General features: G+C 42.2%; 1 protein-coding gene across 1 annotated transcript; it reads right to left on the bottom strand.

The window, feature by feature from the left end:
* LOC137344995 (TLC domain-containing protein 3A-like) lies at positions 1–27020 on the bottom strand. The gene is made up of 5 exons (XM_068008318.1): positions 26768–27020; positions 16064–16147; positions 15008–15209; positions 4160–4255; positions 1–4057 (listed from the first exon to the last, which is right to left on the bottom strand). Exons 1-5 carry the CDS (start codon positions 26929–26931, stop codon positions 3806–3808), a joined length of 798 nt encoding a protein of 265 aa, XP_067864419.1. The 5' UTR covers positions 26932–27020; the 3' UTR covers positions 1–3805.
* Between the last annotated feature and the right edge of the window lie 867 nt (positions 27021–27887).

Here is a 27887-nt window from a genome sequence, read left to right on the forward strand (position 1 = left end):
TTAAAATCATAACATCATTTAATAAAAAATGCACACAGACATAGGCTGAATCTTTACAGTGATTTTAAATGTTAGATCGTTCAATTAAGACAGCTTAACATTTCCAGTTTTGAGACGCATACGTACATTTGAACATAAGGCAAGTTGCTGGATGGATGAAAGACCAGAGTGTCCACTCAGCCAGTGTGCCCTTTGCAATCAACAACCTCCGAGTGTAACACTGATATTTTCAAGCTCCCATTGACTCTACAAAAGTAATTACATTGACATATTGAGCAGAATTTGAGGCTTGAGGAGCTTAACAACGCACAAAGAAAAAAGTTGATTCCAGTTCTGTGGGAATAAAATTGGTGTCAGCTCCACCCATGAAAATTGCATAGACTCAAATGGTTAGCAAGGGACTGTAGATGAATTATTAAATGAGAGTAGGGTTAAAACTGCCAGCACTATGGACACGAAATTTAAATTAGTAAAGCATTATTTCACTGTAGTAATTAATAAGTGGTACATGGAGCTCGTAATAAGGGTTAATCACCTGACATTGTCACCATATATGTTGTAAATTTTTCTTTGTCAACGTTTTCTGTGATGTTTTTCAATTACTTAACTGAATCGGTTACTTTTTAAAAATTCTTAACCGTTTTAAATTACCATAATACTGTGCGTGACAGCGAAACAGGAACCATAATATATTTTCAAGTAAGTACTACCTAAAGGATTGCTGTTGCCTTGTCCCATAGGAATTGTGCCTGTCGTAGCTTTGCTGGCCATTGGGTAGCTTGTAGCTTGCCTGACAGCTAGCTCTGCTACTACGTTATGGCCCAGTTTTGCTGAATAACATTGTCAAATCCACTTTAACTACTAAAAACAAAAGCAAAATACTGCGGATGGTGAAAATCTGAAATAAAAACAGAAAATGCTGGAAACACTCAGCAGGTCAGGCAGCGTCTGTGGAGAGAGAAACAGAGTTAATGTTTCAGGTCGATGAAAGATCATCGACCTGAAACGTGAACTCTGTTTCTCTCTCTCTCTACAGGTGCTGCCTGACCTGCTGAGAGTTTACAGCATTTTCTGTTTTTATTCCACTTTAAGTGCTGTTGTGTGCATCATGACAATCCTGGATTTTAACACACAGCTGCTTGTCACTGACTGACACCATGGCCTATGCAGGCAGTGACTGTTACATTTTATATTCTTGAGTTGTTAACATTTGTCCTTTGAATAACTTACTGGTGTCGAGCATGAAATGAACCATAAATACTTATATTAATGCACGAAAATGCCTGTGTGTTTAACTTTTACCTAAATGGAGCAACGACATTAGCTATAGGGCTGTTGAGAGTATCAGTGTTGTAAAATTGCCAGCAGCACGATTTTAAGTTGGGTGTGTGTCTTCAAATGAATCCTGAAATATATGCTGTTTTTTTTAATATGGTTTGATCAAATATGAATCCTTTTAAGCACCAAACAGTCCTGGGGGACAAATGTTTTAATTACTATTTTCCCCCTTTAGGCACAGGTAATCTGAGCTGTGGCAGCCTAGTCAGACACATCACTGGCAGAAGTGTACTGTCATCACTGAAGGGAAAGAAAAACCGAAAGCACCCAACACCGTCATTCTGATCTACAGGGACCTGTATCAAATTGCACACGGTGTAATATACAAGACAAGAAGGCACTCCTATGCTGTGAATATGAGCATGTGGGAGCTAATTTGGCAGGTAAATATTTCATGCTGTGATTATTACACCGCATAATATTGTGCGCCTTTCTGGACTTTTAAAATCCATTCTTGTTGGACTAAGTGGTGTACTGATGTGGTTTTCAGTGTGTGGCTTGTTCAGTCATTTGCAATTTGATGATGGGAAGACTGATTAATAAGTTATATGTTGAGGACACGGGGTAATTGAAACTGATTGCACTTTTATTTTAAAGGCACAGAGGAAACGGAAAGGTGTAGCTGAGGTACTGACAGCAGACGTGTCAACTTTCTGAACTACATTTGAGCCATCATCTCTGCTGTCCTGTTGCTATCTGAAATGTTCAAGCTGAACATTTAGTAAGGATTTGTAAGTAGACGGAGCTTTTGTCATTGGTTCAAAATCAATGGGTTTTGGGGTTCGGGTTTGTTTCCTCCTGTAATTGTATTTAATTGCAGGGTGGGCTTCAATTGTGGTTGTATTCTCTAGAGTTTCGAAGGTTAAGGGGTGATCTGATCGAAGTTTATAAGATATTAAGGGGAACGGATAGGGTGGATAGAGAGAAACTATTTCCACTGGTTGGGGATTCTAGGAGTAGGGGGCACAGTCTAAAAATTAGAGCCAGACCTTTCAGGAGCGAGATTAGAAAACATTTCTACACACAAAGGGTGGTAGAAGTTTGGAACTCTCTTCCGCAAACGGCAATTGATACTAACTCAATTGCTAAATTTAAATCTGAGATAGATAGCTTTTTGGCAATCAAAGGTATTAAGGGATATGGGCCAAAGGCGGGTATATGGAGTTAGATCACAAATCAGCCATGATCTTATCAAATGGCGGAGCAGGCATGAGGGGCTGAATAGCCTACTCCTGTTCCTATGTTTCCTGTGTTCCTATTAGGGACAAAACTGGACCAGTTTGGGATACAGGTTGAATGGAACAATTCTGAATCTTGGGGAGAATTTCATGCAGGTACATAAGATCTTTAACAAATTCAGAATAATACTTTCAGATATACAAAGGCACAAGGACTGGCGTGCACAGGTTCACGGTTGTGAACAGGTGTCAGGATGTATTTCTTTACACATAAGGTCATCAACAGCTGGAACAGGTTTGCCAGGAACTGAGGAAGTCAGAAGGTTGGTCTCACTTAGAAACATATTGTAATGGGAATTTGGTATTCTGGAAGGATGAAATGAAGTGGACCAAAGATTATCTGAACCAATCAATATTAAAATCATGTCATCAATCATACCAACTGCCATCTAATTTCATAGCAAGGTGAAATGAAATGTGGTATATTTTTGATGAGTGGTCAGGGCAAAGACAAGTACTTTTGCGGTAAACTCACTTGTGGTATAAGCACTGTAAATGAATCCCATCAGTCAGCGGACTATTATTTCAACCTTGGCATCATGGGCAGGAAGATTTTACTGGAATCGATTCAGTGGTGGAGAAAAATGTATGGCTCCTTTCCCATTGGTTCGTATTTTTGAGGGGCTCAATTGATATATCAATGAAAGTGAAGAATGGTGTTAACTTTGAGCTAGATCTATGTAGTATTGGAGAGTTTGAGAGGGCTGCTTGGAAATGTGTGTTTTTTTAAAATCCTATTAAAAGGTTTTGTTAAAGGTCCAAACTGCATAGAGGCAGGTTTTACATTCTATCAGGTGCTGCCTTCAAATGGAGTTCAAACTGGTTCAAGACATTGGAAATAACTGAGTTTATAACCTTAAATTATCAAATAAACCACAATATACTTTATAAAATACTTCATGAAAAAGAATCTTTTGTCATTATCAAAATACAAATGGGGGTAATTTTACGAGCCCCTACTGCCGGCAGGGAGCCCCACCCACTGGGAGCATGTATTGGAAATTCGGGCGCGCGTGATTTTCCGACCGTGCGGACAGTGTGTGGGCTCGAATTTCCCATTTGCACTGCCAGTGGGTGAGGCCGCTGGACTTTTAAAAAAAAAAGTTACCCCAGCTATTAAAAATTGCATTCCATAAAATATTTCTGAAACACAAATGCCCTTCATAGTTCCATGAGGAGGCTGAAGCTGCTTCCTGTGCGGGAACAGCAGCGGCTTTCCCATTGTTGCTTCAGTCGCTCTTCACGCTCTTCGCTGCCTTCCTGATGATTAGGGAGAGCCAGTAAATCTGCGGAGCCATCAGCATGATGATAGCGAGGGTGCAGTGGCGAGGGATGTGGAAAGGGACCCTGTGAGCCGCGATGCCGTACTGCCTGCCATAGGCCCAGTACATGTAAGGGAACACAAGGATACGGCACAGGAAGAAAGTCACCAAAGTGATGATGCCATTCACTTTGTACAGCAGTGTGTTCTGCTTTCTCAACTGTTGATAAAACAAAAAAAAGGGTTACTATATAGATTTTTGTATCTTGAAATAACACATTGCAACATTTCTTTTTCCTTCTTATCTTTCGCTGATACAAACCTGGCTAAGTATTTTGGCAAAAGAGACGAATGGCGTGCTCAGCTCAGCCAAAAACAGGCATCCCAGGAAGAAATCTCCGAGGCCCTTTCTGTAATACTGCAAATTAAAAAATGAAAGTTTTGCTGTTAAGAGGCAAAGTAAGTGGATTTGTACGGCAGTTTGTCAAACAAAAAGAGATTGTAATCTTTTAACGGGATTGGGCGATGCCCAATTGACTTTTAACTTTGGTTTGAGTCCAGACCAAAATGGTGGGAGCAATGCTTCTAAATCTGATGCTTGACAGACTTAAGCAAAATGAACAAGTCAGTCAGAACTCTGCAAGGTCCCACCCAAAACCTTAACCTGTCTTTTATTCTCTGATGCTCACTGATCTGCTGTATAATATCCATTTTTTTTCCTGTTTTTATTTCAGATATTCAGTATTTGCATTTTTTTCTTCAAAAAAAAGTGTCAATTTCAACACTGTTCCCAGTGAGTTTTGAGTCCACAGGGCAAACCTAGCTACAATCCTACAGTAATTGGCAGTCTCACTCAGAACATGACATTGGCTGATTTGGGAGGTGGAAAGGTCATGTTGCAGAATGACTGTGCTCTTCTCAGATTGGGGGTTAAGGCAAAGGGAGCTTCATCTTGTAGCGGACTTGGGAGTGTTCAATGCTGGCGCTGAGTATAATAAGTTGGAAAGTGCTCCATTTTCCAGCACTTGTATCGTTTAAAATCTATTTTTCCCTTCGATCTAGGACCAGTTTGTGCAATGCTTCCAATGAGTTTTGTAAGACTGACATGGAATCAATCATACAATGTTTAACAAAGCAAACTTAGGCACACAACCCAAAATGTATATATAGATTATTATTATAAAAGCCTCTTTTCCTGATATAATCTTGGCCCAGCACTATAGACTTGTGAAACAACTTTGTCTATCACATTTCTGAAGCTTTGTTTCAAAACCTGACTATGCAGTAAAAACAGCGCAGGGATAAACTGGAGACGTGGACATACAATATGAACTCCTGCAGCAAGAGGCGAAGAGGAAATCAATTGTAACGAAAACTGGCAGTCTGTATTAGGAATAACATGTAACTGGGAGATTATTCAAAGATTTACAGCTTTACTTGTACCCTTTAAGTCCATTGTGAACTTGAAATGCATCCTAAAAAGCCATCACTCTTTATGGTCTTGAGATTCTGCCATGTTATCCTGGGGTCTGAACGCTTAATGTATTTGTATGGAATTCCTTTCTCTGCTATTTAAAAGGGGTGTTCTCAAAGGTTGGTGGGGGAAGGGCAAGGAAAGAGACCATGACCTCGTGTACAGAGCCAATATATGACTATACCAGTTTCAACACCCCCTCATTCACTCCAAGGGTAACATTGCTGTTCATTGTCTTCATATGCCACCTGTGTCGGGGAGAGGCAAGCTGCTCCTGGCTCTCCTTCAACACTGCATTGCAGTCGTTTGCTATGATAGATGAATTTGGCATTGGAATGATTGTCACTTGATTTACCCACACACCACACCAGTAATGGAGGCATTAGTTTCTGTTCACTGTCATCCCATTCTGTCCTAGCTAGGTTCAGTAATAAGGTGTGTAGTGAACAATCATGGATGTGAACCCATATCCCATTTCTCTAGCGCTGCTTTGTGTTCTGGATCAAATACTTTTTAACGTTCACCGCATTACAGACCAGAGGTGATTTTGGTAATCTTGAGTAATTTAGTGTCTGCTTTCATTGTACCATAAACAGTGTAATCAGCCACTCCTGATTGCAGCTCAATGAAAGCCTGAAGAGGTTCAGGCTCAGCTGTGATGCATCCCATGCTCAAAAAAGATGTCAACGGTATCTGGACCAACAGATGAAAAATAGCCATTTGGGTGAGGTACTGGCGGGTACCTGAGGAAACAGATCCCAGCAAAATGCCAAGAAGTCAGTGGGTGCAAAGAACTTTGCAAGGCTAAACAATTAAGTATAAATCTCATGTTGTCAATGAGAGCAGAGAAGGGCTGAGAGCTATTTGACAGATTGCTTGGAGAGTGGGAGAGAAACTGAAGAAAGAACAGACTCTTGTGCGACTATGGGGGTGTGTACTATGAATTCTATTGCCAGCATTAATGTTTAGACCAGCTGATAAACCTTTCAGAGTACAACATAACATGGCTCCTCCTTGCTCCCCATACTCAAATAATGTCCCAACAATCACAAATTGCAGAACAATGTATGCTGTGCTTTCACAATGGGAATACTCATTTTGCGTAATCCCGCTTTACATAGAATTACATAGAGTTTACAGCATAGAAACAGGCCATTCGGCCCAACTGGTCAATGCCAGTATTTATGCTCCAGATGAGCCTCCTCCCATCCTACTTCATCTAACCCTATCAGCATACCACTGGGTTTTTTTATTTGAGTGTTTGATTTTTACCTTCCTCTTTATTGTATATTAGAGCTTACAGAATCCACTTCAGTCTTCATGGATTATTTTAATTATAGCACTGAGTTTGCCCCCTAGCCACTTTCTCCCCCTCTCTGCCCGCCCTCAGTCCTGCTGTGTCATTGCCAAGCTACAGTTCCATAGGTACCAGTCAGCTTCTGGTACTTGGCCCAAGTGGGCATTTTTGATGTGTGAACCTAGAGAGTGTTTATTGACAGGCTACTCAGCTGTGGGGGGGGTGGGATATCACATAAGAACACAAGAAATAGGAGCAGGAGTAGGCCATACAGCCCCTCAAGCTTGCTCTGCCATTCAATCAGATCATGGCTGTTCTTTGACCTCAACTCCACTTTCCCACCCGATCCACATATCCCTTGATTCCCCTAGACTCCAAAAATCTATCTTATCTCAACCTTGAATATATTCAATGACTCAGCATCCACAGCCCTCTGGGGTAGAGAATTCCAAAGATTCACAACCATCTGAGTGAAGAAATTCCTCCTCATCTCAGTCTTGAATGGCTGACCACTTATCCTGCGACTATGCCCCCTAGTTCTAGACACTCTAGCCAAGGGAAACAATCTCTCAGCATCTACCCTGTCAAGCCCCCTCAGAATCTTTATATGTTTCAATGAGATCACCTCTCATTCTTCTAAACTCCAGAGAGTATAGGCCCATTCTACTCAAACTCTCTTCATAGGACAACCCTCTCATCCCAGAAATTAATCTAGTGAACCTTGGTTGCACCACCTCCAAGGCAAGTATATCCTTCCTTAGATAAGGAGACCAAAACTGTACGCAGTACTCCAGGTGAGGTCTCACTAAAGCCCAGTACAACTGTAATAAGACTTCCTTACTCTTGTATTCTAATCCTCATGCAATAAAGGCTAACATAGAGCACGATTCTGCCCTCAACACTGAGCTTGATCCTGTGGGAATGAGAAAAGATCACCTAGCTTGCTCTGCCATCCAGTTCCTGTTATGTGACCTTCGTGGTCCATTTTCCACTCCCCTCTTCCTCAGTGCTAAGTTGTATGCTCCACAAAAATAACTTAGTTTTAAATAGCATTCCTCACATAGACAAACCTCTCATAGCGTTTTACAAAGGGTGGTGGGGGGGGGGGGGGGGGGGAGAGAAAGAGTTTGCCATCAGCAGGGGTGAAAACATTTAGTAGGGGATATGAAAGATATAGTCGGATTCGTTGATGAATCAAGAGTTTTTTTGACTATACTAGGTGACTGTTTATGGCACAAGTTAAAAGAATAAATCCTTATACTTAGCTCATGGTTTCCTTAGCTTCTGTTGATGGCCTCCATTTCCTTCTTCAACATAAAAACTTCAACTTATTTCAAAATCATATCTTCCCCCTCCTTGTCATTTTTTTCCATTGAGAATGGATTTAATTTCTCTTTGCTCTACAAAGCACCTTGTCCTGGCACCACTCCTTTATCCTTTCCCTTCCTAATGGGTTGATGTCCTTTGATGAGTAATCAACAGCGAGGTAAGTAAGTACAATGATCAAAAGTGAGACAGTGCTCAGACTGCGTTCTTGCCAATGCTTTTACAGCACGTTAGCATTATCTGCTTGGGCTTGTGCTTGGGCTTGGGCTTGTGCTCAATTCAACCACTCGTTTCCATTTCATACCATAAGGTGTGATGACATGATCAACATTTGTCCAAAACTCCTCCCCTGCCGCACCTTATTTAACAGTGTGCCCATTCTATTATTGTGTACAATATTTTTAGCACAGACTATGAGTTACCTTTCATTTCTCAGTATTAATACCATTTGTCATCCATCTATCTACTTCTTAAATCTCTTTGAACATTCTGTTTTTTCCCCACAAAACTTATTTCTCAATCATAGATACTGTTTACAATCCCTTTGAGATGATTAACAAATATGATGAGCCGAAGGCAGGAACGATTCGGAACAAGTTTGAGGTTGGATTCTTCATCAGGACTCAACTCCGTTCTAATTAAGGGTCCCACCCCATTTGTATGTCTTTCTTTTCCAGCTGTTCACTGACCTCTGCATTTCCAGCAATTTCTGATTTCCAGCTCTCATGGGTTTTTTTTCTTCGGAATGATTCCAATTGGAGGACAGTTACTTGTTTTCTAATATCTAGTCAATCAGTAGTGTACATTACAACTTCATCTTCAATCCAGTGAGTCCTCAGTTTGACAAAAGTCTCCAGAGGCAGATCTTACCAAGTGCCTTCTGAGAGTCTAGATCTACTGTCTGCCTAACTCTGGAACTCTGTTATTATCTTCATGTATCCCGAACATTTGGACAATGTTCTGTCCCACAGATGGAATATCTTAGACCAATACTTCCATGTGAGCCGCCTCCCTTAAAACTACATTTCATATATAATATGGAAGTGGCATTTGTGTTTGTATCTAGTCTGTTCCTAGTTTGTGACATTCATTAGACACTTCCTTCGCAGTAAAATTGCTGTTGTAGATTTTTGCTTAAATTAATATTAATATGAATTAAGCTCCATACTGCTGATGCCAGCATCCAAATCTACAGGCCATACAATTGCTACCTGTTGGGCTTTTAGGGAATGGTAGAGTGCTTTTGTAAAAAAAAAAATTCTCATCCTTGAGTGGAGCAACACCAGCCTCACATTCCATGATAGTGAATATGTGTTTACCTCCTCTTTCAGCTGTTTGTATTTCCCATTGCAATTGCTATTTATCCTTTTCTTACCAAACTGCATGTATTTATGAAGTAATGCTCAACATCTAGGCTCTTAAGAGGCTTTTTAAATATGGTTGCTCTTCAAAAAGGCTATTAGAAGCTGATAGTATGGAACATACAAGGAGTGGACCTTTTACATTGAAAGGATTTCCTCGTACCGTACTTATTTAAAGTTACATCCCGGTATGTTACTGACCATTGCTGATAAAGTTAATGATGCTGGGTTTTCTTTAGAGGCTGGTAAATAACATAGGGAAACCAAAGGAGGAAGATGGCGTGCCCCTATATCGGAAGAATCATACAGCACAGAAGGAGGCTATTCAGCACATCATGTCTGTGCCAGCTCTTTGCAGTACTATCTTCCAAGTCTTTCAAACAGTTAAGCCAAATAATATCTTGTTCAACTATGTCCTAGCATGCTTACCATTCATTGGTCACATTTTTCTTGCCAAACTTCTTCCCTTTTCTCTTCACTGTTACATGCCCCTAATTGCTTTAGCTGTAGTATTATTTAGACACTTTACAATACTGCAAATTCCTGGGCTGCATATTATTCCCTGCCAATAAGGCTGCTGAATTAACCCGCTCCTTGGCAACTTGTGAATGACCTAATGGGATCTGACCTATAATCTTGTTTTTCTGTCATCTTCGCATGGTTAAACAAATGCCAAGTCTTTGATATTCCCCTCCCACTAAAGGAATGGCTGAGGTTAGGCGGTGGCCACAATGGAATCGGGTATAAACCTGCCTACTACCATTGCGCATTCAATACTAACAGACCATGTATCTTTTCTTCAAAAAAAACTTCTCTAAATTTCTAATAAATGTAATAATTATCAGTTCCTTTTTTGTGCTAAACATTTTTTCTCTCATGCCAAGTGCTCTAATTTTGTTCTGTTGAATTTCCACATGTTCTTAGAAGCAGTGGATTTTCGATGATTGTGAGCTGGGAGTTTCGGTAGGTGTCAGAGTAAGACTCTAGGCAATATGTGTTTACCTCCTCTATCATTCCCTGGGTGGTTCTTCAGGATATTCCAGCTTAAACTCGGGCATCAATTTCGTACGTTCATATGAAGCCTTGAAGTTTAAATCCGTGTTTCCATTAATTTATACCTATCTCAAGCTACTGATATATCCAATGAGGTAACAACACTTTATATAAAAGAAAATAGCCCCTTCAACCCTTCAGGGCCACAAAGTTCAATCAATAAAGCAGCAAATAAGAAAGATAAGCAGAAATGGGACTGAGTCGCTTGGGTTTTTAAGGGCTGGATTACCAGGATTTGGGGGCTGCAGATAGCCCTGTGGCCACAGGTTGGCTGCACATCCCTATCATAGAATCTCTATCTTAAAAAAAGTGTGTTAATGGCTATCTTGGACTCTAGTGAAAGGGAAAAAAATGCATAGAATCAACCTACTTCCATAAATCCTAGAATTCTGTTGGGGGTGGGAGAAAGTGTCCTTTTAAAATGCAACACACGGATGTCGCGGGTTCAAATTTTGTTCCGTGCCGAGTGAGTTGATCTCAAGCGAGGCAGCAGTGGAATCAATGCAATTGGCCTCAGCATCCCTGGGCAAGGGAAGGAAGCCAGGATACCCGAGTCTGATTACGATCCAATTAAGAATGGCCACTTGCATGCCTGGAAAGCTGCATGTGTGGAACCATACCCAGTAAGAGTTGGTGCTTTCAGGAGAGGAGGTTTGCAATGAAAAACAGAAGCAGTTCAGAATGTAAAAGGGTCATGAGATTTCCTGGTTAACTTGGCGAGCACTAAGCTATCATAAACAGGTGACAAAAGGTTACCAGCAAGCAAGCAACGGATGCTGTCAGTAGGTGAGCACCGTGCATGTCCTGTATACATCTGAAACCCTAAAAAAAAATTGCTGCAAGCTAGATGCTGCAGGTGTTCTGTGTATTAAATAGCATGGAGTGTCCCTTTAATTCATGACATCATTGAAGCAAAGGAAAAGGAAAAATCATTGTCTTGTTCCCTTTGGGGTTTTGATTACTGAGGGTCTGACGGGGTCTGATAAAGGCACTGTATCATGGTTAAATGGATGGAATCGACAATGTAAACTCCACTGCATTTGTGCAGCTACCTGCAAGGTGGAGAGCCTGCCTGCCCAGACATGTTTAGAATCCCAGACATACTCGCCTGAGGAAAATATTACGAGGCTGTAGAAGTCAGCCAAGTTCTGAAGGTACAAAATGTAGCCAGTTTGGGTGGAGATTCTGGGACTGCTCCAGATCAAAGAAATTTCCAGTTTATCACAAACTGTTCATCTACACAATATAATGCATAATCTACCAGTAAGTAAATAGGTTAAATATATGTGTATTTAAAAAAAAAATGTGGGTGATTATTCAGAAATGAGGGTTTGTATTCCAGAGGTTACATCAACCCACCCTTCATGCTCGAGTCCTGGGAGATTGCTGTAAGCATTTTGTACTTGTCATTCATCTGTTTGTTAAATTGACAGCATTTTAAAATTAGTGCCTGCTTACCCCATGTTTCATGTTGAAAATCAGCAGATAAGCTCTCATCTCATTCAGACAGTCCACCCAGGATTGGAGTCCAGTTCACTGATGGAGGGGGAGCTGGCTATTTACTGATTTTAGTTCCATAGACATTATGTTGGAATCTTTCATTTTGACCTTTTTCAGATCAAAGATTATTGGACGGTGCCCTATTTCCTTAAATTCCCATTTAAACTCATTTTGAAGCTGTTAATGAAATTTATGAGATGAACATGGTTGTTGTTTAGCATTATTCGAGATTCCCCCAACCCACTTCAGATAATTTTTCAAGACTGTCATATTTAGGTATCATACGAATCTGTTCTCAGTTTGTATACTCCATTCTGATTGTATTAGTAATCTTTTGTTCACACAGCAATGTGGGAGCCCCTCAAACAGTTAATGATGGGTACTTTAGATGAATCCCTGCTGATAGATATATATATATATATATATATAAAAAAAATATTTTGGAAATTGGAACAGTTAGGAGTAGAATAACATACAGAAATGAGAAAAATGGAGATGAGAGTGATAAAGGGGAGAATAAAAAAGTATAAGGAAAGAGTAACAGAGACAAAGGGGAGATTAATACGGACAAAATGAAAAAAGAACACAGCAAGGGGAAAGTAATTAAATGCTAAAATAGCGGAAAGAGCAATTTCAGAAACACAGGGACAGGAGTAATGTAGAGAGAGTGAAGGGGAGAATCAAACTGGCCTGGGGACGTATGATACTGAAAGCGGTTCTGCTCATTCACTGCACTGCTTGGGACAGAAAGACTAATCAGGCTGCGGAGAGGACTATGGACTGGGACTGGGATGGAGACGTACTTCTACTTATGCAGTTGGGACAGAGGGTATTGTTTTTCAACTGTCTGGAGAGCTGCAGGCTGGAGATAATGTGACATTTACGTTTGTGTTTGACACTATGTTTGAGAAATGGGGAAAATCAGGAATTGTGCAGAGAAATAAAATCGATTGAGAGGCAACATTGAGTTAATAGTGTTTGGATTGGATGAGCTAGTTGGACAGCAAGGGTCTGAAATTCTGACTGTATTGACCGCCAGAAGTGAGGTGAGGCGAGGCAGGTGTTCTGCTCACCATTATGTCCTGGCATTGATCCCGCCATAAATTTCAGGGTCAGATAATTAGCATTCGGAGAGGGATGCGGGCTGTGCAAGTCCAGCCTCAACCCCTCAACTCTGACGTGGAAAACTCCGACAGGGCAGGAGTTAGGCTCCAAAGGGGCCCTGAATGGTTGGTTGCCAGATTGGGTGATTGGGGATAGAAAATAGCTGGAGGAGAGGCAGAGACCTGGTAGGATATAAAACCTGCTGCTGCTTAAAGGGTCAGTGACAACACTGGAAGGAATGAGCAACCTGAGTGAGAAGAATAGCAGCAAGATTGAAGAAATCGGCAGCCAACTTCTGGGAGTTAGACTTGGACGTCCTCCTGATTTCCTGACATTACAACAGTGACTACACTTTTAAAAAGTACTTCATTGGCTGTAAATTGCTTTTGGATGTCCTGAGGCTGTGACAGGCGCTATATAAATGCAAAATCTTTCTTCTAATGGAGATATGGAGCAGGAAGGACATACCTTTTGTGAGTGAGGGCCAGAGGCATGTGTCATAAGCCTATATCTCGGATTGTGTTTTGAGTTGTCAGCTTTTTTTTGTGGCTGTGCCAACTTTTGATAGTTTTCTGGTTTGGCAAATATGGACTCGGCTCCTATTATATTTTTAAAAATATAATTCTCACATTAGTCACTTACTTATGCTATTTGTATCAGCATTTTTCAATGTCAGTGGAAACAATCCCTGTTTATATACTCCAATTCTGGCCTCTTGCATATCCCTGATTTTCATCCACCATTGGCGGCCGTGCCTTCAGCTGCCTAGGCCCTAAGCTCTAGAATTCCATCCCTCAACCTCTCTCTCCTCCTTTCCAGTCGCTCCTTAAATCCTACCTCTTTGACCTAGCCTTTGGTCACCTGTCCTAATACCTCTTTATGTGGCTCAGTGTCAAATTTTATCTGCTAACACTTCCTGTGAAGTGCCTTGGGACGTTTTTACTATGTTAAAGGCGTTGTATAAATTCAAGTTGTTGCTGTATAATGATCTTCAAATATATCACCATTCAGTCTGTGTCATATTTTCTTTAGCTACTTTGACATTATAAATTTGATGTCATGTGACCTGCTCATAAAATCACCTGGATTAAGAAATAAAGGCACTGACTTGCCTTGTTCCAGCAACGATGATGCACGTTCTCCCGGGTTGTGTGAACTGCTGTTGGATTCACCAGCTCTGCGTCTGCCCGGCATGTGATGGAAAATGGTGTTGGGTAGACGGGGAGTTGGCACCTGAAGCCCAGTAATCCCCAAATCACAGCAGCAAAGTACAAGTGCCTTTCAGTTTCTCAACTGTAGCATATTTCCTTCAGACTTCCTCCAAATGATTGGCTATAGTGAAGCACCTGGGGACGTTTTACTATGTTAAAGGCGCAAGTTGTTGTTGTAGTGTCCCTACATCCCATATTGAAGCATGCAGCATCCCTTTTATCAATCGCATTACTCTTTGTCCGAATTGACCCTCCAGTCCAAAGTGCTGTAACGGGTGATATCTATCTGTGCATTTACTGTTATTTCTTCCTGTGTGATTCGCATTTTAAAATTGAGAGCGAGGGGCAGCTATTCTTTGTTGACTTTCTCCTGTAGTCATATTGGCTGGTAAGTGCGCAAATATCTCACTTAACAGCAGCAAAAATCTTACCCTACGAAATGGGTTTGGCTTGACTGCGTAATCAAAAACATTTTGTGCATGCTAGTGCACCTCCTGTGGCATTGCTGTTGGTAAGCCAGCTGATACGCAGGGGGCATTAAACCATTGGAATACCCAATGTATAATTCTGCTATTAAGGCAGAAGCTGTGTTTCAGCTGGACTTAGTTTCAGCACATAGCCTCGAAGGGTAAGTACAGCCTTAAGTCGGAGTTTAATCGCTGTCTTAGTCAGGAAAATTTGCAGCTTGGAAGGTGCTTGTAAATTTCTGGCTCCAGGTTGGAGTTAAACATTAATGACTGACTGACTCTTTCCTCCTTATACTTTTGCCATTCTGCTGTGTGACACCTGAAGTATGACAAACAAAACTTTTCTATATAAAATAGACAGATAGATGAAACCTTACCACAGTAATAGGGAGGCAGACGAGTAACAGTACGAGATGATGCAGCACGATCAAGGAGTTTTTCTTCAGGAAGCCTGTCACAATGTTGAAGGACGTAATGTCCTTTGCCCTGTGCTTATACCAGTGACAAAGGTACATGGCATAAATATCATAAACCATGTAAGGTGAGCCAAACAACACATAGTCCGTAGAAATCCAGTGACTAGGAACAAAGAACAAATATGCAATTTTATATATTATAGTATTATAAAGAACTTCGATTAAAGTAATCTGAATTATTGTAAAAAAAAGACTCAGATTGAAATGAGGTCAAAGTGGGAGCTCTTGATGTCTGGTGTACACCTGTGAAATCACTAGTATGAATGTCTCGTTCACAATGCCCTGTGTCACTATTCTGTTGTGTGGGTGTCAAGCTTAGCAATTGCTCCTTATTAGAACAAGTATAGCTTTTAGTTAAATCCATTTTAATGAGTTTATTTAGTGATTGGCCAATTGTACTAACATAATAAATGCTGTGAAGGTGTGTCATGAGGGTTTTACCATGCCTGTCAGTCAGTGTTTATAACACATGGCTTTGTTCTTCCTAGTTGTGGGGAAAACATGAATGCGTATCTACATGCACACACAATGTTGCTCTTCTGATGGTTTAGTAAGTGAATGTTCTACCCACTGTCACATGTATGCATGATCATATGAGTGTGCATACATGTTTGCAGACGCACGTGTGTGCGCGCACGTGTACCAGCTCAGGCTCAGTTGCGATGCCCTTTAGTCAAATAACCTGTCCTCAGTCACTGTCTAAGCTCACTCGTGAAGAAGAATAATAGTCACCTTGAGGGCTGCTGTAATCTGTGGAATGTTCCTGAGGTATAATCAATGCCTTCCAAAAAGCAGGGGAGTAAACTCGGGGAGAAAGAGAATCCATGCACATGACTTAAAGATTGCTGCTCTATTTCTGCTGGTTTACATAGTCCACCTTGCTTTCGCAGCAGTGAGCGTGTCTAATATCTGAACTTGTGTAACAACCGTACAAAATGCAACAAGACCTTTTTTTACCTGTCTTTCATCACGTGTTTGCAGGAAGAAGTAATGATGTAGCCGGAAACTACTGCCATCACAGCTTGCACAGAGGAGACAATTCTGGGTTTTTAAAAAATAAAATGGAGATCATTTAACTCACAGAAAATCAATGCAGCTTCTTTTGAATTCTGTTTATAGTCAGGGGTGGACACGTGAATTTGTTTTCTTATTTGGCAGCAGTCACTACCACATCATTGTATTCGGCACCCTAACAAAAACTTTTTTTGGTAGCCCATGTCATGAGCTAATTTCTCTATTTATTTAGCCTTTCAATACATTTGAGCTTGAAGTCACAATTAACGTTTGCTTAAAGAACTGGCGGTGTGCAAGAGTGAAATAAAAGTATCCAAGGTGCATTATTTTAGGTCTCAGCAAAGCCGATAATTGAATGAAAAAGGAATATTTGTTGAGGTTTAAAACTGCTTTACGTCCCACAGGATTCAGCAGCTCCTGCTGACTTAGACTCCACCTTGCAGGCTCACTGACTTGTCCAATATTAATTAATGATTATGGATTCAATGCCTACTTCAGAGTCAGTTCAGACCTTAACACCCAATTTACACTGCACAAGTTTTATGTTGGTGTGGAAGACAAAATCATTGTGCATCAATACTTAACGTCATCTAAATGTGTTTTTAATGTTCATGCTCAAGATGATTTTTAAAAATATATATATATAATATATATATATAAAAAAGTGGGGCAGTGTGAGGTCATCCACTTTTGACCTAAGAAAAACAGACCAGAGTATTTTCTAAATGGTAAGCAGCTAGGAACTGCAGAGGAGCAGAGGGATTTAAGGGTCCAAATACAGAAATTGCTAAAAGCTAGTGGACAGGTACAAAAAATTATTAAAAAGGCTGGTGGAATGTTGGCCTTTATCTCAAGGGGACTGGAATACAAAGGGGTGGAAGTTATGTAAAGCTCTGGTTAGACCCCATTTAGAGTACTCTGTTCAGTCCAGGGCATGGCAATGCAGGAGGGATATATTGGCCTTGGAGGGGATGCAGCGCAGATTCACCAAAATGATACCAGTTCCAAAAGGGTTAAATTATGAGGACAGGTTGCTTAGACTAGGCTTGTATTCCCTTGAATATAGAAGATTAAGGGTGATCTAATTGAGGTGTTTAATATGATTAGAGGATTTGATAGGGTAGGGCGAGACTATTTCCTCTGGTGAGGGAGTCCAGAATAAGGGGGAGCTGGGCAGTTCAAGGGTAATGTCAGAAAGCACTTCTTCACACACAGGGTAGTGGAAACCTGGAACTCTTTCCCTCCCCACCCCACCCTCCAAAAAAAAGCTATTGAGGTTAGGTCAATTGAAAATTTCAAAACTGATATTGATGGATTTTTGTTAGGCAAGGGTATTAAGGATTAAGGAACCAAGACGGGTAGATGGAATTAAGATGCAGATCAGCCATGATCGAATTGAATGGCGGAACAGACTCGAGGGGCTGAATGGCCTCCTCCTGTTCCTATATGTCATTACAGCTAGGCTTTTTAGTTTAGAAGTCCCTTTCCAATGAGATACTATGAATTTTTGATCTTATTATCATGAGAATATGTTCAGTGGCATTGTGAATTTACTAGGCCTCCCTTCACAAGCGTAAGGGAGAGATCATTGTACCACATGTTTGTAAGAGTGTTTTACGTGTGTGAAAGAATAGCTCACTGGTGGCAGAAAGACAAAGTTAATCTGTTTACTCTGTGGAAGAGATTACTCCCTAGATGAGCAGATGTCAAGAATATTTGATGTGTTGTGAAATCTAGGTGAAAGGCCAATGCCTGTGGGGACAGTAACAAGGATGGAAAGATACAAGTCAGGAAACAATGATTTTTGAATTATGCAACCATTGACCTATGAAGTTATCTTTCACTCCCACAGATTACAAGAAAGCACACAGTTAAACTCTGCAATGAGGAACTGGTTAGATCATTTTTCTTCCAAACACAGTTGAACAGTATGACCGTAATTGTGGCCCTTGAGCAAGACAGTGGTTGGGATTGTGACCACAGAATGGCAGTGCACTATACTCAAAGCAGTGAGTCTCCAATCTCAACTATGGCAGTCAAGGGGTGGGAGGTAGAAGCCAAAGGGAGAGTCATGCTATACATTCTTAGACCCTTATTTGCCCCTCACTGTAGACTGCTCTCCTGGCCAGTGAAGGGGAATGAGTTAGGGAAGACTTGAGAGGAGAAAAACAGTGGAAATAAGATACAAAAAAAATTAATTTTCCTTTCCTTTCCCTAAGCCAAGCCCCAAGGCTCCCCTAAAATTGGAGGCCCCACAGGATTCATCCTTGGATTGACTAACCCACCGTGCGAACAGCACGGTGTGAGGACAACACAGTGTGAGCTGCAGAGAGTTTGGTACGTGTGGGAGTTCAGTGCAGTGGGGGAAGGAGGTGCTGCTTTGCCTTGCTTTTCCGAACTTTTTCCGCAGAGTGGCAGTGGACCTGAGAGTAGAAGACTGAGATTGGGGAATAAAAGCAGCAGCAGACCTGCAACAAGAGACAACTACTGTGCGACGTCACAGGTGAGGCAGGAGAGTCAGAGAGGTGAGCACAGTATAAAAGGGGAGACCGAGAGCGGGAGGAGAGTCTGAGAGTCTAAGGCAAGTCATGGCAGCAGAGCTCGCACCAGTGATATACTCCTCCTGCACTATGTGGGAAGTCATGGACACTACCAGTGTCCCTGGCGACCATGTGTGCAGGAAGTATGTCCAGCTGCTGCTACTGGCTAACCGTCTTTCGGAGCTGGAGCTGCGGGTGGATTCACTGTGGAGCATCCGCGATGCTGAGACTGTCGTGGATAGCACGTTCAGTGAGGTGGTCACACCGCAGGTAAAGATTACGCAGGCAGAAGGGAAATGGGTGACCGCCAGGCAGAGTAAAAGGACGAGGCAGGTAGAGCAGGAGTCCCCTGGGGCCATCTCCCTCTCAAACAGATATTCTGCTTTAGATACTGTTGGGGGAGATGGCTTATCAGGGGAAAGTAGCAAGAGCCAGGTTCGGGGCACTACGGGTGGCTCTACTGCACAGGAGGGGAGGAAGAGGAGTGGCAGGGCTATAGTGATAGAGGATTTGATTGTAAGAGGAACAGATAGGCGTTTCTGCGGCCGCAAACGTGACTCCAGGATGGTATGTTGCCTCCCTGGTGCTAGGGTCAAGGATGTCACGGAGCGGCTGCAGGGCATTCTGGAGGGGGAGGGTGAACAGCCAGTAGTCGTGGTCCATATTGGTACCAACGACATAGGTAAAAAAAGGGATGGGGTCCTGCAAAGTGAATTTAAGGAGTTAGGAGATAAATTAAAAAACAGGACTTCAAAGGTAGTGATCTCAGGATTACTACCAGTGCCACGTGCTGGTGAGTATAGGAACAGGAGAATAGACAGGATGAATGCGTGGCTGCAGGGATGGTGTAGGAGGGAGGGATTTAGATTCCTGGGACATTGGGACCGGTTCTGGGGAAGGTGGGACCTGTACAAGCGGGACGGGTTACACCCGAGCAGGACCGGGACCAATGTCCTCGCGGGGGTGTTTGCTAGTGCTGTTGGGGAAGGTTTAAACTAGAGTGGCAGGGGGATGGGAACCTGAGCGGGGAGTCAGAAGGGAATAAAGTTGAGAGCAGCAAGAGAGGGGAAGACCCAGGGGAAATCTACAATACAAATAGTACAAACAGTTGTTCAAGAACAAGTGAAAGGGAAAAGCGTAGAGCAGCTGAAAGAAAGCGTACTTTAGGCACGACAGATAAAATAAAAACTAGAAGGCGCAAGTCGATTAACCCAGCATCAAAGCTGTGGCAGGGGGTTGGGAACCTGAGCAGGGCGACAGAGGAAAGCGTGTCAGGAAGGGACAGAAGGTATGGAGTAAAAGGTAAAGTGTTAAAAAAAGGAAAAAGCAGGAACTAAGTGTCACAAAACATATTTGAAAGGGCTTAATGCACGTAGCATTCGTAACAAAATGGACGAGTTAATGGCACAAATAACTACATATGGGTATGATCTTGTGGCCATTACAGAAACATGGCTGCAGGGTGACGACGACTGGGAATTAAATATGCCAGGGTATTTAACAATCAGGAAGGAAAGGCAGGAAGAAAGGAGAGGTGGGGTGGCTATGTTAATAAGGGAAGGAATCACTGTAATACAGAGAAATGATATTGGGACAAAGGATCAGGATAATGAAACAGTTTGGGTAGAGATAAGGAATAATAAGGGGGGAAAAAACACTCGTGGGCGTAGTATATAGGCCTCCTAATAGTTGCAACTCTGCTGGAAGAAGTATTAATCAGGAAATAGTCGGGGCATGTAATAAGGGAACAGCTATTATTATGGGGGATTTTAACTATCATATTAACTGGACAAATCAAATTGGGTAGGGCAGCCTTGAGGAAGAGTTTATTGAGTGTATTAGGGATGGATTTCTTGAGCAGTATGTAACTGATCCTACAAGGGGGCAAGCAACCTTGGACCTGGTCCTGTGTAATGAGCCAGGATTAATTAATAATGTCCTAGTTAAGGATCCCCTTGGAATGAGTGACCATAACATGGTTACATTCCATATCCAATTAGAGGGTGAGAAGGTTGGTTCTCAAACAAGCGTACTGAGCTTGAATAAAGGAGACTATGATGGTATGAGAGCGGAATTGATTAAAGTGGACTGGGAAAATAGATTAAAGGGTAAGACGGTACATGAACAGTGGTGTTCATTTAAGGAGTTATTTTACAACTTTCAAAAAATATATATTCCACTGAGGAAAAAAGGGTGTAAAATAAATGACAGCCATCCGTGGCTAAGTAAAGAAATTAAGGATAGTATCCGACTAAAAACAAGGACATATAAGGTAGCCAAACTTAGTGGGAGGATAGAAGATTGGGAAGTCTTCAGAAGACAGCAAAAAGTAACGAAAGGATTGATTAAGAAAGGGAAGATAGTTTATGAAAATAAATTAGCAAAAAAATATAAAAAGACAGCAAGAGTTTCTACAGTTATATAAAAAGAAAAAGGGTGGCTAAGGCAAACGTAGGTCCCTTAGAGGATGAGACCGGGAAATTAATGGTGGGAAACATGGAGATGGCAAAAATGCTGAACAAATATTTTGTTTCAGTCTTTACGGTAGAGGACACTAAGAATATCCCAACACTGGACAAACAGGGGGCTCGAGGGGGGGGGAGGAGCTAAATACGATTAAAATCACTAAGGAATTGGTACCCAGTAAATTAATGGGACTCAAGGCGGATAAATCCCCTGGACCTGATGGCTTACATCCTAGGGTCTTGAGGGAAGTGGCAGTAGGGATTGTGGATGCTTTGGTAATAATTTTCCAAAATTCTCTGGACTCGGCAAAGGTCCCGGCAGATTGGAAAACTGCTAATGTAACACCCTTATTTAAAAAGGGTAGTAGGCAGAAGGCTGGAAATTATAGACCAGTTAGCCTAACATCTGTGGTGGGTAAAATTTTGGAGTCTATTATTAAGGAGACAGTAGCGGAACATTTGGATAAACAATTTAATAGGACAAAGTCAGCATGGCTTTACGAAGGGGAAGTCATGTCTGACAAATTTGCTTGAGTTCTTTGAGGACATAACGTACAGGGTGGATAAAGGGGAACCAGTGGACGTAGTGTATTTGGACTTCCAGAAGGAATTCGACAAGGTGCCACATAAAAGATTATTGCTCAAGATAAAGAATCACTGGATTCGGGGTAATATTCTGGCATGGGTGGAGGATTGGTTATCTAACAGGAAGCAGAGAGTTGGGATAAATGGTTCATTCTCGGACTGGCAACCAGTAGCCAGTGGTGTTCCGCAGGGGTCGGTGCTGGGTCCCCAACTCTTCACAATCTATATTAAGGATTTGGAGGAGGGGACCGAGTGTAACATATCAAAGTTTGCAGATGATACAAAGATGGGAGGGAAAGTGGAGAGTGAGGAGGACATAAAAAACCTACAAGGGGATATAGACAGGCTGGGTGAGTGGGTGGAGATTTGGCAGATGCAATACAATATTGAAAATGTGAGGTTATGCACTTTGGCAGGAAAAATCAGAGAGCAAGTTATTATCTTAATGGCGAGAAACTGGAAAGTACTGCACTACAAAGGGATCTGGGGGTCCTAGTGCAAGAAAATCAAAAAGTTAGTATGCAGGTGCAGCAGGTGATCAAGAAGGCCAACGGAATGTTGGCTTTTATTGCTAGGGGGATAGAATATAAAAACAGGGAGGTATTGCTGCAGTTATATAAGGTATTGGTGAGACCGCACCTGGAATACTGCATACAGTTTAGGTCTCCATACTTAAGAAAAGACATACTTGCTCTCGAGGCAGTACAAAGAAGGTTCACTCAGTTAATCCTGGGGATGAGGGGGTGGACATATGAGGAGAGGTTGAGTAGATTGGGACTCTACTCATTGGAGTTCAGAAGAATGAGAGGCGATCTTATTGAAACATAAAAGATTGTGAAGGGGCTTGATCGGGTGGATGCGGTAAGGATGTTCCCAAGGATGGGTGAAACTAGAACGAGGGGGCATAATCTTAGAATAAGAGGCTGCTCTTTCAAAACTGAGATGAGGAGAAACTTCTTCACTCAGAGGGTGGTAGGTCTGTGGAATTTGCTGCCCCAGGAAGCTGTGGAAGCTACATCATTAAATAAATTTAAAACAGAAATCGACAGTTTCCTGGAAGTAAAGGGAATTAGGGGTTACGGGGAGCGGGCAGGAAATTGGACATGAATGTAGATTTGAGGTTCGGATCAGATCAGCCATGATCTTATTGAATGGTGGAGCAGGCTCGAGGGGCCGATTGGCCTATTCCTGCTTCTATTTATGCTCTTATGTTCTCCTCTTGTCTGTGGCAGAGGTAGCCTTCTACCCAACTTCTATGCCCACTGAGCCATATTGGGATCAGTGTATAAATAATATTTTTCTTTAGCTATAGAGATACATGATTTTAGAAAGTGTATACAATTAGACTGCTAAATAAACCAATAAAACGTCATATCAGTCGACCTATGCGTACATTTTTTGAACAAGTGGATATTACCACGTGCAGAATAGTTTGCTCGGGCCGGGGGCGGCGGATACTGCATGCTGAGAGCTAAAAGACGACACTGCTGGAGATCTGGCAACTGGGGAGTTGCCTTCCCCTTTGGCCAAGTATAGTGTGTGATGGAAGGAAATCAACACAGGTTTGGGGGGGGGGGGGATAATCAAAAACAACCCTCCTCTTTAAAAAGAGATTGGTAATAGCTGACATGAGCTGGAGAGCAAATCTGTTCCTCTCACTTTTGAGGCAAGTTAATTCAGGTGTTGTGTCGTCAGCATTTTCTCCCAAAATATTAGATTTTGATTAATCGGCCATAAGAAAGGTTTACAGATCTGACCCTTGACAACTTCGCCTCATCCCTATTTGCAGAACATTTCAGAATACGGAACAGCCCACGTTATGGTTTGTTCCTTGTTCAGAATAAGGAAACAGAAAAGTACTGGTATTTGCATTTTAAAAATAGGTGCATAGTGTCGCTTGACAGAGCTTTGTTATTTTTAATAGTCACTCCAGAAATGTTGCATAATGGTCTTACTGTTTCGCTGAATGTTACTTGAGTGAAACTGTGTGGTTGACGCTTGTTACATTACTTAGCTGATGATTAACAGTGACTTTTTTCAGGAAGTGTAATGCACTGGTTTTCTTTCGTCGTGATATCATTTCTACTTTTTGAACGTAAGATGCCTCACAACTCAGATAATCAGCTCCCAGATCTCTTAGCGTTGCTCTGCTATTGGCCATTAGGAAATGAGTGAATGTGACTCTCTCTGATATTTGCTCCCTTCTCATGACTCCATTCAGTGCCTCCCAATGTGGCATAGCTGGAAGTGGGAATTTAGCACGTGGGGAAATCGCAGACGTAGACTCCCCCCGGCCTACTGATCTGCAGCAAAGCACGTTGGCTCAACAATAGTACGCACTGTGGATGAACATTGACCCCTAGAACACTTATTAAGTCACAATATAAAGCGGGTAAACAGCACAGCGCCAAGGGTTTCCCCTTAACTGCACACAGGGTGAGTTTTAGATGAGAGGCACAGGGACCAGAATGGAAAAATCAGAAACTGAGTTAGACCCTCCTGGGTCAAGAGTGGCATTCACCATTCCTCCAGCCAGGACGGTGAAGTAGAACGGTGGAAAGATCCCAAGAGGGATAGAAAATAACATATGTGGAGAGAGATATTTTTAAAAATTGTGATCTTATCAATTGTGGTGGATTTCCAACCTTTGAGTGGCGATGCTGTTTGTAAAACAAAATCCCACAGTACAGCACAGGGAAACTTGGTTAAAGACACAATTGCCAGCAATGTTTTCCAAATTACTGTAATTTTCTGTCAGGCAGACGAGAGAAGAATGAATGTGCTTAACATGATATTTTTGTAATTATTTTAAAATTGACATTCATGTTTGAGCGAATGTCAACCTCTTTTTAAAACATTTAATAGTGTATGCCTGAAGTGACATAGTTTGTGATAGACTCACAGATAGAGACACTCAGCCAGCCACAGCACATATTCAAGCTCTCCTGTAAGGCCAGGATTTGGAAAGCGGGTGACTGAGCAGACTTGTTGCTAAGCATTTTCGTTCCGCCTGCAGCCCTGACCTCATGGGACAGTGACTGGTGTGATTAGCTCACTGTGGCCTCTCTCACTTCAGCTGATCAGAGAGGCAAACAAAAAATAGTTAAAATATCCTTTTGGAGAAACTGGGATGCAGATCATCCAAAAATAAAATGCAACCTCACTCAGACAGACCGGAGGACGGTTTCTGTGGGAAATGGAAACATGCCTCACAGATTCAGTGGGAGGTGCTTTTCCGAGTCTGGTGTTGGGGCAGAGTGGAATGAGCTTTACTCTGCATCTTGCTGTAACCTGACCTGGGAGCGTTTGATGCAGACACTGGCTGTCTGAAATTAAAAGTATTCCATTCACAGTAAAGACATCCCTCCAAATTTAAGGACAAGAGTTGTTTTTTAAAAAAGCTTAACTATTACTTTTTAAACGTACAAATGATAAACTTTTGTCCCTATTTTATGGTTATACTTTTAAATCTTTTAATTTAATTAGTAACAATCAACAAGGTTGTATAAACTGCTGACATATTAGTAATGAGATTAGATAATAGAGTGTATCAATTTATTCAACGAACCAGCTGATCACCTGTAACTTTTGTCATTGACAAAAATAAACATCAAGGCCGGAAATTTCCTCGGACCTGTTGTAACTTTGCTGGAAGTGCGGCGGGAATGCTGTTACTGTGCGTGAACGGCATTTCCGCCGCACTGGCATAGTTGGAGCAACTCCTAGGAAATTCCCGGTCCATGTGTCTCTCATCCTGTAAAATAGTCTGTGCTTATCTTCCACTCTCTAATTCTTGAAAATCAGTGGAGCCAAACCCAACAGAGTTATCTGCTGTTTTAATACAAGCTTAATTCGTATGTTCATATTCACTGCTGCAACTCGCCAAGGCTTTTTCGACAGCACCTCCCAAACCCGTGACCTCTACCCAGAAGGACGATGGCAGTAGGTGCATGGGAACAACACCACCTGCACGTTCCCCAAGTCACACACCATCCTGATTTGGAAATATATCGCTGGACCTTCATCGTCACTGGGTCAAAATCCTGGAACTCCCTACCTAACGGCAGTGTGGGAGAACCTTCACCACACGGACTGCAGCGGTTCAAGAAGGCGGCTCACCACCACCTTCTCGAGGGCAATTAGGGATGGGCAATAAATTACAACCTTGCCAGCACTGCCCACATCCCATGAATGAATTTAAAAAAAAGAGCCAGCAGTGAGAAGGGAACAGAATAATAGCAACTCCCAGCCAGGCCCCTATGGAGCATGAAACCACTTGTTGCCATCTCAAAAGGGATTGAAGAACACATTTGCACGAGAAGCATTTGTAACACCCCAACCTAGATGATGGATCAAACATGGGACCTTCTTGGACTGTAGGGCTCGGCGACTCAATGGCCATGCTCATTGAGCCATTGGAGGAGTCTTTACGCGTCGTACTAGATAATATAACTTTGAAGGGAGAACCTGCAAATATACAGCACCTGTCACATTCCCAGGACAACCCAAAGCACTCTACAGCCAAGGAGTTTTTTTTGAAGTGCGATATTATTTTTAGACAAACGGAGCAGCCAATTTGCACCCAACAAGGTCCCACAAAACCGCAAAAAGGACACTGGCAGTGCTCGGAAGCCCCATTAACCACAGTACATAACTGTAGTGACTGCACTTCCAATGCAATTCATTGCGGGTGAAGCCTTTCCGAGAGGAATGGTAAGGCGACAGGGGTGGAGGTGCCAGTCGCTGCTGTTTCAGTGACGCTGGACCTACCAAATTTCAAATCGTCAACAACAGCAGCAAATTAAGTTTACCATTACAATCCAAATGTCAGGAATCTTATAGTATGACCTGGTGTTGTAAGATTCCTTACATTTATCCACCCCAGTCCATCACCGGCATCTCCACATCATCGTTACAATTCAGAGCAGGTATTTGTTCGCCAATAAGCTGGAAAAGTCGATTTCAGAAATTGTCGCCTGGCGAATTCACGCGTTTCCTTGAATCGCAGTAAATCGCGTGAAGTTTTTTTTTATATATAAACACAAGTTGCTGTTTACCTGACGCTGATGATGACGATATCTCCATCTGTTAATGTCGGATAGTTTTTGTGCAGATATCTCCGGGTAAGAATGAACAAACCGGGAAAGAACGCACAGCCCAGCGCAAACAGATGCCACATCTTTGGTTCCGATCGCTGACACTGCTGTGTGACACTGAGCATCGGAGGCACAGCTACTGCCAGATAACCGCACTCAATCTGATATTCAAATGAGATCCACACCTACTGCTCGTAATACCACCATTTACGAGGCCCTTTCGCAGACTGAAATGTGAGATGAAAGCTTAGAGCAAATAGAGGAACAGGTCAAACCAACGCCACCTAAAGGTATAGTTTTCAAAGTCTATTATTTGCTGTGATAATGCCTCTACTTCGCTTCAGGTTAATTTCAGGTTGTAATACTGCCTGTAGTCGGTGTCAGATTAATGTGATGCTGTAATGCATGTCAGTATCAGACTGATTTATTGCTCCATGTTAATTTCGTGCCAACAATAACAACTTGCATTCATATAGCGCCTTTAACGTCCCATTGCGCTTCACAGGAGTGTTAGCAAACAAAATTTGACACTTAGCCAAATAAAGAGATATTAGGACAGGTGACCAAAAGCTTGGTCAAAGAGGAGGAGGAGAGAGGTTGAGGGAGGGAATTCCTGAGCTTCCGGCCGAGGCAGCTGAAGGCACAGCCGCCAATGGTAGAGCGATGAAAATCAGGGATGCGCAAGAGGCAAGAATTGGAGGAGCGCAGAGATCTCGGAGGGTTGTAGGGCTGGAGGAGGTTGCAGAGATAGGGAGGGGCGCGGCCGTGGAGGGATTTGAAAACAAGGATGAGAATTTTAAAATTGTAGGTCAGCAAGCACAGGGGTGATGGCTGAACAGGAGGGTGCATGTTAGGAAACAGGCAGCAGAGTTTTGGATGGGCTCAAATTTGTAGAGGGTGGAAGATTGGAGGCCAGCCAGGAGAGCATTAGAATAGTCAAGCCTAGAGGTAACAAATGTAAGGAGTCTTACAACACCAGGTTATAGTCCAACAGCTTTATTGGAATCACAAGCTTTCGGAGCTTTCCTCCTTCGTCAGGTGAGTCACCTGACGAAGGAGGAAAGCTCCGAAAGCTTGTGAT

This window comes from Heptranchias perlo, chromosome 28, assembly GCF_035084215.1.
Source record: "Heptranchias perlo isolate sHepPer1 chromosome 28, sHepPer1.hap1, whole genome shotgun sequence".
In the NCBI taxonomy this organism is placed as follows: domain Eukaryota; kingdom Metazoa; phylum Chordata; class Chondrichthyes; order Hexanchiformes; family Hexanchidae; genus Heptranchias; species Heptranchias perlo.